Raw genomic sequence first — 20,528 nt, 5'->3', positions numbered from 1 at the left:
GATCATGTCGCTGAAATAAAAATTTCTTAATTAGTTGATTTTCAAATTTGAGCACGGGCCCTCGACTAGCTTATACCTGTATGGTGTGTACGACACTTGCAAGTTCGTTCAAGAGACGATAGATCGGCAAGCATGAAGTTATTTCGCACGGTAAAATACCTTTGTGTACAAATACCATAAAAGAAAACGAAAAAAATACTTGTACAAGCATTTATGTAATAACATATAGAAAAATAGGAGGGCCCAACTAAATGCGTCGAGCACTTCGGTGAGAGAAGACATTCTGAAGTTTAATAGTTACTTGTCTATGCTTTAAAAAAAAAAAAAAAGTAGCACGCTTCAAATAAAATTGTCAATAATTTCAAAGTGTTCTATGATATTTTCCTTGATTTTTTAACGATAGCCCGAAGCATGAGAAATTTAACTTAGTTTTAATGTTCACATAGTCAAACTTCTCCAAAACATATTGTCCAAAAAGTTCTAAATTTATTATAAAAAGGCCCATTGAGTTTTAAATATTTCAATTGTGGCAATTTAGTCCAAATCTTTTAATTGTACAAATTTAGTCCTAAAAATTTTAACGGTTACCAATTTAGTTTTAAACATTTTAGAGATTTGTCAATTTAGCCATAAACCTATTATTTAGATATTTGACCGGACATACTATATTGACAAATTGTCAAAAGATTTAAGATTAAATTGACACTATTAAAACATTTAGAACTAAATTGGCAAATCATCAAAAAGTGTGGGCTAAATTAGCATAATTAAAAATTTTAAAATTAAATTGGCTACCGCACAATATGTTTAAGGACTTTTTAGACAATTGTCTCTAGTTCTGTACTATCGATGCTACGCTCATTTTTGTCGGAAGATCTAGGGTTTTGCAGATTTCTTTCTTTAGCCTTTAACATTGAGGTAAAAATTTTCTAACCTAATATAATTAGCCTCCCATTAGCCTTTTGCTATCTTAACCACGTTTTTATTTTTTTTAATATACATTTGATGCTTGCTTCTTGGTGAAAGATATGTGTTGGATAGATTAACTCTAAAAAATCGATTTATAAAGTTATGCAATAGTCTTTGAGCATTTCAATGAATGAGTTGCTGCACCCACTGCCCAGATATTCTGGCTCTGCCGCTGCTCTCGAGACTCCGTCCGGCACGATGTCGGTCGAAGAATACAGATGTTTCGAGGCATCGGCTCTTTGACGCCCGTGGAACGAGTGTTTGAGCTTCCGGAAGAGACCAAGAGCCGTTATGTCAGACCCAAAAGGCCAAATGGCGGCCATCTCGAGAAGCAGCGGCATCATTCCTCGGCTTTCTTGAGCCATGAACATCTCCGGACTCCTCGGATCTCCGGCAATTCGGGACTTCGTCGATCTCATGTGGCCCGGTGAGAACACGGGGACTTCAGTGCTTTGGCCTGTTCATTGTTCTTTTCTAGGCAACTCTACTTCATAGTTGTTAACCGGTCAAACAGTACCGGCACGGACACTTCAGTACTTTGACGTGGTCATTTGCTTCTTTCCTAAGCAACTCTCTTGGCATGGCCCAACTACCGGCTGAGATATAGGAAAAAAAAGAAATTTTAAAAAAAATTACACAAATATCAACATCAGTACTTGTCATATCATGTAAAATGGTAACCGTCTATATCAACGATTGATAAAAAAAAAACTTAATAAATCATCAAAATATTTACAACTAAATCAATACGAATAAAAAGTTTACAATTAAATTGACAATTATACAATAGGTTTAAAACTTTTCGAATAATTTGTTCCCAATAAGTGGAAACAATCAACCAAAGTTGCAAAGAACTTTCATCGCATAAGAACCTATGGCTTGAAGCCGTGCTTGCTCGGTGACCGAGTTTGAACACAAACTACCCAAGGGAAATTAATGAAATGCGGTCAATGACAGTTAAAAACCTTGCAAGACAGTCGGAAAAAAAAAGTTTACAATTGAAGAGGAGTACAGGAATTAGGAAACTCAAGAGGAAAAATCTAATCCGATTGATCTCCTTCAAAATCTAATTGGCCTCGTTGTGATATCTATCTTAAAATGCGTACTAGAGATACATGTGTGTGTACTTTGATTCCTCTTGTATATTTAAACACGTTCTTTTAGAAACGAGCACAAAGCAGTCCAATTATTTTCCAAAAAAGGACGGTCGATTGCCAACCGCGGATTTTAAAGTTGAAAACTTGGAGACTGCTTCTCCGGTTTTCAAATTTTTTCTAGTTTTTTTTTTTTTTAATTTCTTTTGATCAGAATATTTTGTGTAACTGGCTTGATGGGATTTGAACTATTTTTAAAAGGTCCATAAATACATAAAAACACATGCTCATTCATATAGCTAATATACAAATAATCAGAACTCAAGAAACCATAGAAATTACAAAGAAAAACCTCCATCCTCCTTCTAAATCTAACTCCAAAATTCTCTCTTTCGCGCAACCAACTGTAGCTTTCACTGTTGTTCAAATGTAGAAGCAACGGACTAACTTAACACACACACTCACTCTTACTTTATACCGGCACTTTACTTGAATGCCACCATCGAAAGCCTTCAAGCTTCTTGGGAAAAATTGGGATATCACATGGCATGGGAAAAATATTCATAAAATCTTAAATCTATTATACGATGGCCATTTCAACACTAAACTTTTTTCAATTTAGTCTTAAACTTTTAATGATTTGTCAATATGGCCATTCAGGCCAATTTATGGCCGACAACACTGACCTTTATGGTTTTTGCAATTCTTTAAATTTTTCCTTTGGTTTTCTTTTCGTTTTATATTTTTTTCCCTTAATACTTTCCTTTCCGCCAGAGACCGATTGCAACCATCACCAAGATCAGGCTTGACGACCGAGCATAGGTGAGCGTGGCAACACCCTGGCATTTTGGGCAAGTGTGGCCCTAGTCAGCCACAAGCAAAAAAGGAAAAGAAAAAGGGGGAAAAGACAAGAAAAGGAAAGAGAAAAGATTCAGAAATTTGTTTTGAGAAAAGCAAAAATCGTCCATGTCAATTCTATTCATATAACGTAAGACATGTTAATTGGATTGTCACGTCAATGTTTTTTATCAAAATTAGCTCAAATAATCACATTAGAAAAGATATATACATGTAATAGTATCATAGTCATAACTCAACCACAAATATTATGAATGACGAAACAAATATAAAAATCATGGGGGACCCACATCTGGCCTTATGGTTAGCATTCCACTATGACACTATTACATGGTTACGCATGAGGTGCTCATTAGAAAATTGTCAAAACATTTATAATTAAGTCGATCAAATTTTTAAAAAATTTAAAATTGAATTAACCGCCGCATAATAAATTTAAAACTTTTTGAAAAGTCTTTCCCACACAGCACATCCATGTCCTCCACCTTCAGCTTCTCGACCAGCTGCCCAGCAGCAAGAGGCACCACCAATTCGATAGTGGTGTTAACAGCGCGGTCATTATGGGCGTTTCGAGGCCGAGATCTTCCTCGGTGAAGAAGCCGCCGGAGCTGCTAAGGCGAGCTGTCGCGGATCGCCTCTCTTCCAGCTCGGCTCACCACGGGGCCAGAGCTCTTCGGCTGCACTTGAATTTTTCGGTTCTTTTCTTCATTTTGTTTGCTAGGCTCCTGCTTCTAATCGGGTTCTTGATTTTGTCGGATCCCTGCCGAATCTTGCAAAAGTTTTGACTTTTGTTCCTGAAGGGTAGCGCTGGAACAAAACGATGGAACGTTAGAAAAAAAAAATTCGAAACCGGCCAAATCAATCTCCCGTTTTCCTCTATTAAAAAGAAAGGCCGTTGGCATAAGACCGTCAGAAATTAATTATTACAACTCTGTTATCCTTAGCCGGACCCCTTTTTTAAGGTATTTACTGCTTGTCGTTACTCTTTCGCACCTAACGCAAATTACTATGTTTCCTCGACAAGATTGAGGATTATTCTATATTTGCTGAAATTTCCCCAAAAATGGTGCGTTGTCCTACTCGAAGGGACTGATCTGTATGGATAGCAGGCCCCCATCGTCGTTAAATAAATGATCCAGTCCTCGCCCGGATTCGTCAAGCATCTTTTCTTTTGCTAGCACACGCCCATCTACTTCGATTCCTCGTATGTCTTTAACGAGGTAGGCTCGATCTACTCTGACCGACATGATCGTCACCAGCGAACACGTCGGCTCCGTAACGGTGTCTTCTGATCACACTTCGAAACCCACCACGTGGAACGCAGGAAATTTCGGCACGAGACTAGGCTCCGTGATGGCCAAGAACGTGTCTGGATACTCGGGACAAACATGGCGGATGTAGAAAACGCTGATCAGTGAAGAATTTGTGCAAAGAAATCATCGTTCCATCAGAACTAACGCTGCCCTAACCCATGCATAATTTTAATTAAGGAGCAGCACGCGTCATGGATGACGTTAAGAATTATATAATTATTATGTGTTTGTACATGTGTAATTGTCTTCTTAGGTATACTGCCGCTATAAGTGCAAAGAAGCATCGCCATTTCTAAAGCACGTTGAGAAGGCCAAGCAACCGAGTATAACATAGCCACTTCGGAAGACGAAACCGCGGTCTGCCAAAATGACTTCTGATAATCCTGCTAAGCATCAGCTTCCAAAAGTCGATTTCTCCCGCTCCGATTTGAGCCCCGGAAGCGCCTCTTGGGACTCCGTTCGTGGCGCTGTCGTGGCCGCCCTTGAAGAGCACGGATGCTTCGAGGCGGTGTACGATCGGCTCTTCGACCGGGAGCTTCACGCAAGTCTCTTTCGAAACGTGAAAGAGTTGTTTGAGCTGCCGGAAGAGACCAAGAGACGTTTCGCCGACACCGAGAGGCCGTACGACGGCTACATCACCAACCTTCACTTTGCGCCGGGGTATCAGGCCATGGGGATCGGCGGAGTGCTCGACTCGCCCGCGATTCGGAACTTCACGGATCTCATGTGGCCCAACGGGAATGCGAAACTTTGGTACTTTCATGATTTCCACTCTCTCTTCTTGCTGCCCTTTTCCGACACGCTCTTTGATCTTTCAAGTTGGTCAACTTTTTACTTCGTTTATAAATGCAAGGACACTTCAACTCCTTTTAATAAGTACTTGTATAAGTTTTATCAAGGGTTCTTTCACCTAAAAGACAGCCGCTAACGAATTATACATTAGCATAGGACCGAAATTCGTTGAAAATATGTCAACCTAGTTCATCACTAATCGCTTCGGCTTGATGGACACAGCGAGATTGTGCAGTCCTACTCATCAAAAGCATCAGAACTAGAGAAGATGGTGAAGAGGATGATCCTGGAGGGCTTGCAATTGCCAGTAGAAAAATACCGCGACGGCATCATTGACAAGACGAGCTATTTCCTCCGGATAATGAAGTACGATGCGCTCAAGGAAGGAGGGACCGAAGAAGTCGGCGGGATCAATCACCGCGACTCGAACTTCATGACCATTCTTCGTCAGGAGGGAGCGGTGAACGGTCTGGAGGTCAAGGCCAAGGATGGCCAGTGGATTAGGGCAACTCCTTCAGCTTCCTCCTTCATAGTCATATTGGGAGATGCAATCCATGTGAGTATATAGCACTTTGATCCATTTTCTTTATTTGGCCATAGTAAGCAAATGCATCTGGTTGAGAAGGTTATAACTCTGCTACACATTAGGGATGGTCCAACGGGAGATTGTACAGTCCGGTGCACCGGGTGGTGATGAGAGAGACTCGTGCGCGGCACTCCATCGGCCTTTCTCGACGATGAAAGGCGTGATCCGGTGCCCTGAGGAGCTGGTCAACGAGCAGCACCCTTTGCTTTTCAAGCCCTTTGAAGAAATCGATCTCGTGCGGTATCATCGCATACTCGAGACCGAAGAAGGCTGGGAACTTGAGTCGACTCTTAAAGCTCGTTATCTCGGGTGAGAGAGAGAACTAGTTCTTGCTTTGATTTCTCTTCCTACTTTCTTTGTATATGTATGGCAGCTCGAGATGGAGATTTTTATTTAAGAAATTATTGCATTACAATTTTTAATATACAATGTAACAGCCTGAGCGACAGTCCTCGGATGTGCGCAAGGAGCGCAAGGAATGAGTCCCTCTCTTGTTTCACATCGCCTAGGACTAGCTTATAAAAACTTGGGTATCTGTACATACGCGTTTTCTTATGGTAGTATGCGCTACCCCGAGAGGAACAAAACCGTGAGGACTTAGTGTCCAAAGCGGACAATATGTATACAGTGGAGACTTGGGATATAGAACAATAGTTTATTATGGACCATAAGAAATTGTTACCTAGTGTTTTTTTATCGAAATTTTGTTATATTCTGGAGGAAATTTATCGATGACCATTAGTAATATTGTGAGGTAAATAAATTCTTAAAGAAAAAGATATCACGTCTCAAAATCCGACTTGATTGGTTTATCCGGTTCGAAATCATATTTTGCAAACAAGAGCATTCAAGAGGTGGTGGATTGGCGAGCACGAAGCTATTTCCCATGGTAAAACACTTGATGTATAGAGGAAGGACAGTCTTCGTGTACATATACCCAAAAGAAAACAAAAAAAATACTTGTATATGCATTTATGTAATAACATATAAAAGATAGGAGGGCCCAACTAAATGCGTTAGGTTACGTGTATGTGCTTTAAAAAAATAAAAAATAGCATGCTTCAAAAAAAAAATTTGTCAAGAATTTCAAAGTGTTCTCTGATAGAGTAGGCAAAATTTAACTTGGTTTACTGTTCACATAGTCGAACTTTTCCAAAACATCTCCTCAGTTTTCTTTTTTCTTTTTTTTCCCTCAGTTTTCTACTATGGATGCTTTGCTTATTTTTGGCGAAAGTTAGGGTTTTACGGATTTCTTTCTTTAACCTTTAACATTGAGCTAATTTTTCTAACATGATATAATTCACCTCCCCTTAGCCTTCTACAATCTCAACCGTGTCTTCTTTTTCTTGGTGAAAGATACACGTTAGATAGATTAACTTTAAAAAAATCGGTTTATAAAGTTATGCAATAATCTTTGAGTATTTCAATGAACGAGTTGTTGCGCCCACTGCCCACGCATTCTGGCTCTGCCGCTGCTCTCGAGACTCCGTCCGGCACGATGTGATGACCGCAGTCGAAGAATACGGATGTTTCGAGGCGATGTGCGGTCATTGGTTCAGTACGGAACTTCAGACGAGCCTCTTTGAAGCCCGTCGAACGAGTGTTCAATCTCCCGGAAGAGACCAAGAGCCGTCACGTCAAACCCCAAAGGCCAAATGGCAGCCATCTCGAGAAGCAGAATCGATCTCCGGCTTTCTCGGGCCATGAACATCTCCAGAGTCCTCGGATCTCCGGCGATTCAGGAATTCGCCGATCTCATGTGGCTTGATGAGAACACGGGCACTTCAGTACTTTGACCTGGTCATTTGCTTCTTGCTTCTTTCCTGAGCAACTCTACTTCACAGTTGTTAACCAGTCATTCATTGCAGTGTCGAGTCGATCGAGTTAAATCGATCTAGTGCCGAGGTCGACTCAACTCAACTCTACTCGCATACCCAGCGATCACGTGTAAAGGGCTAGTGCCCAGATCTTTATTAGAACCTATTTCTCATTGGTGTCCTCTTCGTAAAAAGAAAATGCTGTAAAAAGAAATTGTCATGAACTTCGATCTACGCGGTTTCTGATATTTCCATTGAGACAAATTTAAGGAACAATGACAACGTAACTTGAAATATTCTTCCCAAATGTTTGGCTACAAAAAGTAGACTGCAGAAATTACCTCACCCAGAAAGACAACTCACGGATATCACTCGCATGAATAAGTCGAATTACGCATCTGTAAATTTCCAAGGTAAGGGGACAATCGTCTCAACATCTTCAGACACTTGCTCCAGAGCAATCGCTTTATTCCGACATACTCCGTTCTTTGTACTGACAACTACCCGCTAAATGAACCGAGACGAACAGAAATCGATAGGGAAAATGTTAGCGCTAAAACGAGGACAAGTAGCAATTGCAGCATTAAGACTAGCAAACGCTTACGCCTGCAGTACTGACAAAATTTGTGTTACAGAGTGAACTTATCTCTATTTTTATTGCATAAAACTGTATGTTTGGATGTTGGACTATCTTGATTCTGCATTCTTGTATCAAATGAGCTAATTATGAATACTTGAGTATCAAGTTCCTATACAATACCATGTCTGACGCGGAATTGCTATATTTCTGGATGCAACTCCACAAACCCATGAGCAGCTGCTGGCAGCGGAGTTTAATTGTTCTCTCACCTCTTTTGGAAGTTGAAGGATTTTATTGCGTATGCAAAGATGAAGGCGAACAATACGCAGAAACCAAACACCATGATCCCAGCAACACCCACGAAATCATGTCTGTACCCAAAAACATCTTCGAGCAACTGATTTATAGGTACCAGAGTATAACCATCCGCTAGCTTCAAAAGTTGATCATCATCGCCGTATTGTGAAACTAAGAGGCCATACAGACTCCAGGCTACTGGGTTTGCCCAATAATACCATCTCCACCAGATGGGAATTCTCTGCAAAATAATTTAAACTGGTTATTGCCAACATAAAGACTAAGGAATAAGAGCAGAAGAGAAAGAGTGATGCTTGCATTGGATTATGGTTTTCCTCCGTTTTATATGATGATGAGAGTATATAGATACAGCGACTTATATCCTCTGGATAGTTAAAACACAACACAACAGAGTAATCAACAAAGACCTAGAATAGTGGCCAACGAGTAATTTTAGACAACACTGACCAGAGCAACTTCAGGGACAGCAGCAGGAAAACAGAATGGTGATAAATAACGAGTAGGTTTGTGATCGAATGTCAAGAAATTCTTTGTAACAGCCCCTTATTTACCTTGTAGGGAATCATGAAGCCACTGAAAAGGTTCCAAAGCATGTAAATGGGAGCAGCAATAATTGCAGCCACGTTGTGATTAGGTGTCACTGCTGTTGTCATCATCCCGTAGAAGGTGAAGTACATCATGGTAAAATACATAAAGAACAAGTACCAGACGAACTTCAAAAACGTCCACTGGAAAGTGGCCATGGAATAAAAGACAGTGCTGTAAATAAGCGCCTGAGCCAAAACATAGGGGAATTCTATGACGACCTGCAGATATTAAATTTTCGAGCTTAGATATCGTACAAGGGCTTCCTGCAAGTCAAAGCTCAACTACCAGACCTATTGTTAGAAGATGCACCTGAGCAAATGCAAACGGCAAAGCTGAGTACATCCCTGCAGCTCTTTCTCTGTATGAAACAAATCTTTCAATGGAAACAACAGGTTGAACAGCAGTGGCGTTGGTAATCCCAATAAACTGGATTGCTGCATACATGGATCCCATGGCATTAAATAAGTCCTGCTGCGTCTCTCTGTGTCGAAAGAAAACCAGTTAATTTTCGCCAACCTACTGGGGGATGCAAATTTATCTAGGTGACTGGATGGAAATTTCCAAAGTGTCACAGGAATAAAAAGAGGAAATTTGCACTTTTTCTTTTTTCCTACCATAACTACAATTCATCAGGAAATGTCACAAAGAATTACATTATAAAGTTAAGTGAACGCTCAGACATCACTTTTCTTCTGTTGTGTTCAATACTGAAAAGGACAGTGATAGTCCTTTGGTGATTTGTACAGACAATAAGCAGAACAGGTTAACAATTTCTCCACTGTACAAGCCCAGCAGAGGGAAGCCCACCCCCTCCGTCCAACTGGACCCCTTGTCAGAAAACAGATTAGTGTTAGGTCATGTCAACAGGCTTAGTGATTAGTGTTAAGTGTAACTAAACTCCGGTCTTCCAGAAGCACAGATGTAGAGTGTGGTTCATGGTTGCCTGGATCACTCCATGTTTAAGCCCTCCAGCTTTGCAGTTACAGGTCATAGGCCTATAGTTCTTGGTTTCTCTCCATTACTCAGAAATTAGAAGTATACAGGAAAGAAAGAGATTTTTGTTGATATTACACATAGCATTCAAAATTGATATGGCGGAAATGCTCCTTCCTAAAAGTAAGCATCACAAATTCTTGCATTTTTAAGAGTATCTTTACTTTAGAAGTGCTTGAAGAGCCACTCAAGGAAGTGGTGAGAAAACTTTTTTCTGAACTTAATTACTGTCATAAAAGGTTGTATGTTCCCAATCAGCTAGAGCATTCTTTGCCAAATCTGCAGATGTGCTTCGTTATTGTCACTTCTATGGAGGCTCAAAGTAGAGAGAAGTTTGCTAGACAAAATCCTTGTTGCACATGTAAAACACAAATCTTCCACATTGTTTGATGGCTTCATGAGATATCAAGGTAATCAATCGTGAGGCCAAAATATATAATAGATTGTGACTAGCTCCATCGATTCCTTTTTTCTTTACTTTCTTTCTTGTTGATTCGATCTCCTAAAATCTAATGAATGATTACTTAGTTTCTATTGGTAAGCTTGATAACCAGGCTCCAAAAAGTAGCCAAAAGAAATGCAACAATTGGAAATAAGTAACTATAATTATGGGCGTGGCAAAACTATCAACCAAGTACCTTTTTGAACCAAATCTCCAACATATGGTCCCAAGCATCAAAGAGATTATCACAGTATAGAAGAAGCGAACCGCAGTGTATTGAGGGTTTCGCCAATATGAAAGATTCTGCTTCCAAAGACAAGCTATAAACTGCTCAAGGTAGGATTGGTTATACTTGGTTGTGAATTTCAGCTGATTGAAACTATTGTTAGGCTTGCTTAGAGTTTCAACCAGCTCTTTGTTGCGTCTGGATGAGAAAGGCAAATCACCAATTAAAAAGGTTGAAAACATGTGTAGGCAGAAAGCATAAGCACAAAAGATACTAACTGAAACAGATACGATTGCCGGTAAATTTCTGCAAAGTCCACGCCCAGACGATTCTCTTCAGCTATCGAAGTAACCTCAAGCATCCAAGCAGCAGGGTTATGTCCATCTCTAATCTTTGGCACTCCTTCAACTGCCTACAGAATAGACTGGCAACTGTAAAAGATGGCCAAGGCAAGGCTTATCTAACGAGCTAAACTTCCCCAAAAAGGAAACAAGCTAAGCCAACCAAGCAGAAATCATAAGTTCTACAATGCAGAGATATGCACAATTCCCACCTCAAAATACTTGATGAGCTCACAAGATTTGGGACCAAGAGGACCGGCATATATAAGCTGTCCTCCACGTTTCATAAACAAAAGCTGCAACCAGACCACAGGTTTATTAATTTTGAGTAGATAGAACTAAGAGATGCTTTATACTCTCATGAATCAGAAACCATCCTGCAGAGACCTGACACAAAGTCAGTTATCTGTTCAAGAGACATAAAGGGGATACACTCGCAGTAGTCAACCTTAAAAGTTTCCATTTTATTTTTTACTTGAAGTTAGAAGACCTGTCTAGACATGCAATCACAATGAATGTACACTTTTTATTCCACGATAAAGGCATGGAACTGTTTCAATGAAAAGTGAAAGAAGTTTTCAAAGCAGAGTAAGAAAGAGCATGTTCTAAGACTCTGCACTTATAGTTTGAAAAGAGTATTCCTCCAAGAGATAGAAAATCTACCATGAAATAGATTTAAGGGGGAGATTTCCTAGTTAACCTAATAAACTCATTTCTCTAACAGTAATAATTCCATCAATGCAAGCAGATGGCAGCCCAAAAAAATGAAAGAACTGCTACAGATCATCTCAGGCATAAACTTAAGTCAGAAGGAAGATTACCTCATCAAATGATTCAAAGATGTCTATACTTGGCTGATGGATGGTGCAAACTATTGTTCGGCCAGTATTCACAGTGTTCCTCACAGTCCTCATCACAATGGCTGCAGCCCTTGCATCGAGCCCTGAAGTGGGCTCATCCATAAAAACTATAGAAGGGTTAGCCACCAGTTCAACAGCTATCGTTAATCTTTTCCTTTGCTCCGTGGACAGACCATCAACTCCAGGTAGACCAACCAATGCCCCAGCCAACTGTGTCAGCTCCACAAGCTCCATAACCTCGTCAACGAAAGCCTATAAAACTCATCTCTTTAGAAAGTCAGTTTTCCAGCACGTTAAATTCATAATATGCAGAAAAGCAATTACCCTCTGTGTCTCCAAGTCAACATCTGCAGGTAATCGGAGCCAAGCAGAGAAAAGAAGCGATTCCAGAACAGTTAAGCAGGGGGAGTGGATATCATTCTGCTCGCAATAACCAGAAATTCTTGCAAAAGTTTCTTGCCTTTTGGGGTATCCCGATACATGTATGCTTCCTTCAATGACACCTCCAGTCTTCCTCCCTGCTAAAACATCCATGAGGGTAGTTTTACCAGCACCACTCACTCCGACCAGTGCTGTAAGCACACCAGGCCTAAACGCTCCAGTGATATTAACAAGTAGCTGCAACTTATCTTCCATTATACCCTGTTGCTTTAATTCCTGAAGCACAAAAACCAATTTGAAAATATACCAACGAATAAAATGAACATGATAATTGACATTCGGGGAATGATACTTGAACTAACCAGAGGCACGTCTACAAAGTAATTGAGATTGCTAAAAGACATTGAGACTGGTTGAAAAGGCAGAACCATGCCTCTCCGCTTAAAATACTTTCCTGCACAAAATAGTCAGGTTGAAGAATGTTCACTTCTATAACCATAAGCGATTAAGAGGAAAGGCCATGGAGAAAGCTCAACAAACCAGCTCGTGATCCTGAATGCTGGAAGTACTCTCTTAGCTCAACGGCAACACCTTCACCTTTCCTTCTTTGCTCTCTTTCTTGAAGCTCTTCCTTGGAGACAACAGCTTGCTGCTTTCCTACAGCTGCATATGGCAAGTGTATGACTTAGAAATTGAAATTGCTGTGTAATAAAAAATGAACTGGAAGTAGCTACAACAGCCAGTTTGCAATAGTGAAGAGATGTCTTACGGTCAAGGCAAGAGAGGAACAATGTGAAGAGGATGTTAAACAAAATTGTGTATCCAAGCAAAGCACCAAGTCCAATCCAATACCAGTAGCTCTTTGGGAAAAGACTGCGCGCTCTCAATAATGCTTCACCTAGTGAAAAATCGGAGTTCCCAGCTCTCTACAAATATAAACACAACACTGAAGATATATGAGATTACAAAAAAGTAAAAACAGCTAAATAATGGCCTATTGCAGATTGAATGCATCCACCCAATGTCCCCCACCCCCCAAAACAAAGGATTGAAAAGGAAGACAATTTGGGCACCTAAATGAGCCTTATCAGCTGGTGATCTCATCGACACAAGATCCTCTCTCTCTCTCTCTCTCTCTCACTTGACAAATCGCAAGCAATTTCTCTTCACTTTCTACTAGGGATATATGTATTTATTTATATTAGTATCCAGCCTAGTGGAATGCAAACGACCGGATAGCATTAGTGCTCTAGTGATTGCACTGTTAATGATCATGACACATTGATGAAGAAAAAACTGCAAGTCGCATAGGTAAACTCAACATAATCTCCAAAACAATGTGTATACTATTTCAAGATGAGTCATCCACAGTGACCACTGCTGGCAACTGGTGAAATTTGAGAATGTGAATATCTACACACATCTCTGTTTATACAGAAGTGTCATACGTATTGCTGTATCAAGTTCTGTTAAATGTGAAGCATGACCAACAGCTCTTTAGTATTGGAAATTGTTCTTTGTCAAACATCAGAGAGTTGCTTTCATCTCATACAGGATTCAGAAGTGCTTAGTGTTTGATGGATAGATTAAATCACTCATGGTCATAATATTTACTCTGTATTTCCAGGTTGGTCTTATAGATTAAGTATCTCCTCTTTATAAGCTCAAATGGATGACATTGCTTATATGTCTTCCCTGACAAGTTGTTCAGAAGAGCTCCAAGGCAAGTACACGGGATGAATTTTCTTATCTTACCTTTTCCCAAGAATGCCCGAGAAATTCATTGACAGAAGCTGCATTCTGAGCAAAGGCCAAAGGAGAAATCCAGAAACCCCAGATCCACCACCTTGGTATGCGATCTACAAGATACAAAGAAAAATGAGTGAAGGGAAAGCAAAAACATTTGCATAGCATGTTTTGCAGGATATCAGCCAGACCTCTTGAAATGATGTAGCCTCCAAGAGCCATCACAACCAGCATTGCGAAAGATCCAAAGGTGTTGGCAACTATCATATTTCGACCCAAGGATCCCATGACACGGAAAAGACCAATAGACATCTGGTGCAGAAAGAAGTATAACAAGAATTGTCGGAAAAATCTGCAAAGATGGCATGATTAGAATACCGATGCAACCGACATTCTCTAGACTGTAAATATCTCCTTGATAGAATGGCGTACCTAGTAATATCAGGATCAAATCCAATTACATAATAGGTAACTGCTACCCAAAATCCAGACTCTATGAGCGAAGTTGGAATACTCAAAAGCCAAGAAGGTAATGTGTAAACCCAGCTAGGATAGAAGTGCAAGTCCCTGTGCTTGTAAAGGACTGGAAGCTTTGCAACCAGCAGAGAAACCTCCGTAAAGCCATTAAAGAGAATGATAACCATGGAAAAGTATAATGCTCCCAGATATAGACCTCCATCATCGATGGTGTTGTGATGAAGTGTTGAACGGAAAAAGACACTCATGGTGATAAGTGCAACTAAAAGAAGCTGAAAAAGGAGAAACGAAATGACGAATTAGCAATTTGAACCGATAAGTCCTTTGATAAATCAGCAAACAAGAATGCAAATGCATTTCCTCAGAGGATTTATTTAGTCCATGCTTCAAGCTATGAGCTGCTTTGGAGTTCCCACAGCTATAATGGTAAATGTGAGAGGGAAACAGGGTTCTCTTAAAAGCCGAATGCTTGACAATTAAGGAATGGTACCTGGATGAATTTGAATACATATATAAATGAGTTCCGTTTCATCAGAAGCATCTGCCAGTCAAAATTGGTTTTGAGAAGTTCTTTCTTGCTAGCACCATAGCGAGCAGTTGCTAAGGCTGCTGGATGATTATAACGTCTGTCAAAAGGAACACGTAGTTCCCGCGACAAGCTTTTTCCAGCAGAATACAGTCGAAAAGCTTCTGCAAATTTTCCCACAGGTATATATCGGTAAGGGCGATATATTTCAGACCAATACTGCTCTTGGTCCTTCTTCGAGGTCACCTGCACACAAGAACTTGATGACCAATTGAAGACAACTAAGCAGACATCAGGTCGACTAATCAGCTACTTACTTCTTGCAAGAAATCTGCCACATTCTTCCTTTCAGGACAACTGAACCCCAGAGATTTGAAAAAGCCGAGAGCATCGCTGCGGGGTCCTTGATACACAATCTGGCCCTCACATAAAAGAATGACATCATCAAATAACTCGTATGTTTCTGGAGCAGGTTGAAGCAGCGATATCATGGTGGTGCCACCAAGGGCTTCGGTGGAATGCCGAAGATACTTTATTATTTGATAAGTAGTTGAACTGTCAAGACCATTGGATATTTCATCCATGAACAGAACCCTAGCAGGACCAACAAGTAATTCACCTGCAAATCATAAACATCAAAATTAGCCAAAGTTAAGACAACCTTTCTTTGACCACAACAGGAACTACAGTGAAACCTGTTGTAAGCCGCTTCTTCTGGCCCCCAGAAATCCCCTTCAGCATTTCATCTCCAGCCAGAGTATCAGCACATGTGTCCAACCCTAAAATCTTTGTCAGATAAATCTTAGTCCCAGAGCACTATAGTTCTTATGAATTTCAAAAAACACAAACATGTCACCCCACTCTTAAGGGATATATTATTGCAAAAAGGAAGTCGTGAATTTTCAATCGCTAAAATTAAGTGAGATCTGTCTCGTCAAATTTATATGAGCCAAGCTAGAAATAGACAAGTTTGACATCTGCACTCTTTACATAAATAGACGTTCTTGAACATTATCTGAAGACGGACCTAGATGTCAACATTAACATCAATAAGATTTGAAGTTGTTAAAACTTTGATAAGAGATTACTTTTGTGACTAAGCAATGTCGAACTAGACCGAAAGCGTAAGACCGGGACTCTTAACTAAAACGTACTTTAAGATGTAGATTATCAGCCTGCCATATTTAGCTTGCAGTGAGAAGCTTAAAAAAACCTAGTGACATTTGCTCGGAAAAAGGATCAGAAATCACGGATTGTATCTGTCCTTTTAGGTTTATAAAACTGATGTTGCCTTATTTGATTTTCCATAGTTGTGAACCGGCACACGCTTTAAATGACCCACTGCATCAATTAAAGAAACCTACCATAAAGAATTTCAAGTTAACTTACACAACAGTGTAGACATAAAAACAATGCACCAAAAGAATCACTTCTCACGGAAAAAAAGGGAAAAAGAAAAAGAAAAATACTTAATTGTTGGCCAGAATATTTTCTTTCCGTTCCCTTTTTTAGATAGTAAACAGAACAGCTAGAACCACAGGAAAGGGGCATGCAGAGGGTACCTTCATAACGTACTCCCCCACAAGGTTAGTCTCTTGTCCTCCAAGCGCAAGTGACTAGATAAACAAATTATTAGTTGGTGAACAATCAATGACAGTAATAGCTTTCCTGGGTGAGAAAGTAAAACCACATTCAAAAGATCACCTTCATGAATATATCAAGATCCTCATCAGGTTTTATCCCGGCCATCTTTTCTCTTCGTGAAAGCTCGAGCAACATATCTGCAGCAATAGTTGTAGTTTTCCAAGCAGTGAGTACAGTCACATACAAATGCAGTACATCACAAAACAATGTCAGTGCTCACCATATTTGAAGCCAACACCCTGACAGTGACCCGCAAACTCAAGAGTTTCTCTCACAGTCATCTCAGCCACATGCCTGTCCTGTTGACTTACATAAGCAGCAGTTCTCTGAGGAACAAACTCGTGTAGGCCATGCCCATTGTATGTAATTTCTCCCGACACCTTCAGATCATTAAAGAGAGAATCATCTTGTCAAGATAAAGTACAGTAATCGATCTGAGCAATCCACAACAATCACTTGATATCCTTCCCTAAACTCCACAATTGGAGTAGTTTACTTTAATATGAACACATTGAGAAGGATATTAATGCACATCCATGTTGAAGTATTTTGGCCATTTTAAATGACCCTAAGCAGAGTCAGTCTACCCACTTATATGATTCTCCAGTTTATTTAACAACATTTACAAAGAGCCAGCTAATGGATGGCACTACAGAAAAAAGCTTGTAGTCTTCTCAAAGATTCCCAACTGAAGATCTAATAGATACCTGCAAATCTTTGTTAAGACGGCCTGCAAGTGCCAAGAGTAATGTCGTTTTTCCAGAGCTTGGAGGACCCAGTAGAAGCGTCAATCTACAGAACAACAACTGATGACATCCTTTTCAATCTTATAAGACTGAAAATTTGACACCTGATTTTAAATTGCGAGATGTACCTGGAAGGCCTTATTATGCCACTGATGTTGTGTAAAATTGTGAGCTTGCTTCTGTTTCCACTGTAAATCCGCGACTGCCTTAACAGAGCCTAAATGACAGCCAAATCGAGTCATTTAAATCTGAAGCTCCGACACTGACCAGTCCATGGATTTATTTCATAGGGGTTTTCCTTTGAATTGTGTTCACTATATACCTCGGTCATGTTGCATATGAAATTGGGGAGAGTAGGCAGAGCTCTGCTTCCAGTGTGGACAAATGATTCGACTGTCAAATCCTGAAAGCGAACCTCAATCTTTGGAAATTCCAAATCTACTCTATAGACAAAATTAGAAGGATACAATTAGCACATTGAATAATGAAAATAATAGAATATAACATGACTGCAATGGAGTGCAAAGAGTATGTCCGCTGAATAAATAACACAGATGTTCCAGATTTTTATGCAAGAACCGAGTATCACAACAGCAGAATCTTCTATTTAGAGGTGGAAACCCAAATTTAGCTTCTGTCACCAAACGTAAGACTGTCCTGAGACTAGATAATCAGCATAATGCTTCAGGATTATAAATCCCAAAACATTTGAACAACGGAGCAATGTATCTGTCCATCAGTTAGTAGACAAAGCTGATATATTCACACAAAACACATCAAAAAAAAAAAAAAAAAAAAAAAAAAAACGCCTTGTAGATCTTCCGTTTCCACGACTTTTTAAGTGGAGATGCTAAAGAAGACTCTTTTCGCTTGCAAATAACTGGTTTCTCCCATTGGGATCTGACTCACTCTCCCCCCCAGTAAGTGCTCTGTTTCCTATCTCATCATTCAGCGTTTCCAAAAATTGAAAATCTCAAAGCACATTTCATTAGCTTCTACCGTTCTGCAAGTGCTAGGCAATGAGTACGACAGAATCTCCCCGAAAGCTCAACCTCGCACCAGAAACAAAACCACAAGTAGCGAAGTCAGGAGAAGTCTTAGTTCAGCAGCGTCTACGATGCAGAGCTTCCTGAACCGAAAAAACAGCCGTCGCTTCTCTGCCGCTACTTTCCCGCCGGGAGCGAAAGAGAAGAAGAGAAAACAAAAATTTTCACGCGAGGGAGACGCACTTCGACTAAAACTCGCTCTTCTCAAGACCGATCACTACTAAACTCAAAAGCAGCGAGTGTGTTGAGCAATCATTACGCTTCGAAGCGGCGGCGCATCTGCTCGAAGAACCGCTCGGGGTCGTGATCGACGGAGCTGACGAGGCGGTCGAGGAGGAGCCGCTGCTCCGGCGCGTCGAGCTCCCGCAGGCCGACCTCCTTGGACCCGCCGTCGGGGTCCCGGAAGATGCCGCGCCGGACGCGGGCGTAGGTCGGGAGCCGCTCGAGCGCCGCCCACCGGAGCGCCTCCTCGTCGTCTTCCCAGACGCCTCCGCCGCCGCCGCCGAAGCCGTCCCGCCGGGCGGAGGAGCCGGAGCGGGCGAAGACGTTGTTCTCCGAGTTCCACATGCTCAGGCACAGGCTCAGGCTCAGGCTCAGGCCAGAGACAGCATAACAGAAACGGAGATAAGGCACGAAGACACAGAGAGAGAGAGATTATGAGGGGATGGGCAGGGGGGAGGGAGACTTAAAGCGCCAGCTAAGTTCGAGAGCGGAGTTTGGTGGCGGAGCTCTGCTGCGCATTAATGGCGGTCTCTCTCTGTTTCTCTCTCTCTTGCTGGAGATGAGAGCTTTAACGCCTTTTGTTTACATTCATTCGCGGCGTCTCCATCGTCGCTGTTCCTTTGCGCTCTCTCTCTCTCTCTCTCCTTCCCTGTGTCTGCGACTGACATGCAGAGTACGTGAATGGTGTTTAGAGATAGAGAGAGAGAGAGAGGGGGGGGGGGAGAGGACGGGTGCTGTTGACAGTGGGGAGGGGGCGGGCTCGCGCATTTAATGGCCGCGGGAAGGACGAGCTTGAAGAAAGCTTCGTGCTGCCCCCCTCCCCGCCCACGCGCGCGAGCGTCGGCGATATACGGTTGGTTCTTCTTTATAAATAAAATAAAATAAAATAAAATAAAATAAAATGGGAGAATTGGGAGAATTATATAAATGCTTCGTGAACTTTGGCACAAAATATTTAATTTCATCCAAAAATTGTAAACTTCATTTATATGGTCCGTTTTAAATTTTTAACGCTTTAATGAATAGTTTGTCACAAGTGTACCTTGGATATAATAGTTTAGGGTTTTTGTGGTCAAAAAATAGTTTTGGGGAAAATGTACCAGGTTTATTAACCCTTATATAAATGCTTCGTGAACTTTGGCACAATATTTAATTTCATCCCTTCATTTATATGGTCCGTTAAATTTAGCTTAATGAATAGTGTCACTCCTTAGGATATAATAATCTATGGGGAAATTGTCCAAAAAATCATAAACCTATTGTACTTTTATCAATTTAGTCTTAAACATCTTAATTTTATTAGTTGAGTCAATCATCTAATCATTTTTTTATTAGAAATCACTAACATAAATATAGACGTCTTATACAACATGGGCACACCGACATGAACATAATTTATTAATTATTAATATTTTTAATTTATTTTTCTTTTCTTTTTTTTTTATGTCATCCTTCCTCCACCAATCCTCCAGCCTCAACGATGGCCAAGGACTAGCTAAAGTATAACTGTTACCGAGATCTGGTGAGGGGCAACCCTGTGGGCCTCCGGCAAGGCTAACCTTACCAACCTCAGGCAAGGTCAAGCTTCACCTTTATTGGCAAGGCCGAGCCTTGAAGGCCAACGAGGTTTTGTGGTTCTAGGCCTCACATGGTTCGTGATGTCTCGAAAGTCCTCAAGGCTTGACCTTAAAATTTGGCGAATGTGAGCTTGCCCAAGGCTGACGAGGTCATCCCTTGCTCGAGGCCAACAAGGGTCAACCTCACTTGAAGCCAGCAAGGTCATCCCTCGCTAGATCTCAACGAGGGTGACCTCGCTTGAGGCTAGCAAGGGCGACCCTCTCCAATCGTGGCCTTTGGTCGGTCTTTGGCCATCATTTAAGGTTAGGTGACCAATGGAGGAAGGAGGAGAGAAATAAAAAAAAAAATAAAAAATTTTTTTTAAAATTTACAAAAATTATTAAAA

The 20,528-nt window shown here is 40.8% G+C and overlaps 2 protein-coding genes across 2 annotated transcripts; one reads left to right on the top strand and one right to left on the bottom strand.

Annotated features, from left to right (window-relative positions):
* The first annotated feature begins 5,254 nt into the window (after positions 1-5,254).
* LOC120291322 (probable 2-oxoglutarate-dependent dioxygenase AOP1) lies at positions 5,255-5,894 on the top strand. The gene is made up of 2 exons (XM_039308540.1): positions 5,255-5,582; positions 5,675-5,894. Exons 1-2 carry the CDS (start codon positions 5,295-5,297, stop codon positions 5,765-5,767), a joined length of 381 nt encoding a protein of 126 aa, XP_039164474.1. The 5' UTR covers positions 5,255-5,294; the 3' UTR covers positions 5,768-5,894.
* Positions 5,895-7,857: 1,963 nt separating this feature from the next.
* On the bottom strand, positions 7,858-19,271 carry LOC104438478 (ABC transporter G family member 32). Its single transcript, XM_010051636.3, has 24 exons — positions 18,603-19,271; positions 17,620-17,740; positions 17,426-17,514; positions 17,259-17,343; positions 16,772-16,931; positions 16,612-16,688; positions 16,470-16,523; positions 15,603-15,693; positions 15,225-15,526; positions 14,872-15,153; positions 14,337-14,653; positions 14,096-14,256; positions 13,914-14,017; positions 12,928-13,084; positions 12,699-12,821; positions 12,521-12,612; positions 12,102-12,434; positions 11,739-12,029; positions 11,130-11,213; positions 10,855-10,988; positions 10,547-10,774; positions 9,225-9,396; positions 8,879-9,133; positions 7,858-8,547 (listed from the first exon to the last, which is right to left on the bottom strand). The coding sequence occupies exons 1-24, from the start codon at positions 18,908-18,910 to the stop codon at positions 8,275-8,277; spliced, it is 4,293 nt and encodes a 1,430-aa protein (XP_010049938.2). The 5' UTR covers positions 18,911-19,271; the 3' UTR covers positions 7,858-8,274.
* Between the last annotated feature and the right edge of the window lie 1,257 nt (positions 19,272-20,528).

Source organism: Eucalyptus grandis, chromosome 3 (assembly GCF_016545825.1).
Source record: "Eucalyptus grandis isolate ANBG69807.140 chromosome 3, ASM1654582v1, whole genome shotgun sequence".
NCBI classification, from domain to species: domain Eukaryota; kingdom Viridiplantae; phylum Streptophyta; class Magnoliopsida; order Myrtales; family Myrtaceae; genus Eucalyptus; species Eucalyptus grandis.
The sequence above is the reverse complement of the archived record's forward strand: the minus strand, read 5'-3'. Positions and strand labels throughout refer to the sequence as shown.

Bases quoted from the DNA above. Each gene is read 5' to 3' on its own strand.
- LOC104438478 (XM_010051636.3), bottom strand. From the start codon at position 18,910: ATGTGGAACTCGGAGAACAACGTCTTCGCCCGCTCCGGCTCCTCCGCC. The intron at 16,932-17,258 runs GTATCTATTAGA...AATGATCTGAAG, and splicing joins GTCTTAACAAAGATTTGCAG to GTGTCGGGAGAAATTACATA. The intron at 9,397-10,546 runs GTACTTGGTTGA...CTTTCGACACAG, and splicing joins TGGAGATTTGGTTCAAAAAG to AGAGACGCAGCAGGACTTAT.
- LOC120291322 (XM_039308540.1), top strand. From the start codon at position 5,295: ATGGTGAAGAGGATGATCCTGGAGGGCTTGCAATTGCCAGTAGAAAAA. The intron at 5,583-5,674 runs GTGAGTATATAG...GCTACACATTAG, and splicing joins TATTGGGAGATGCAATCCAT to GGATGGTCCAACGGGAGATT.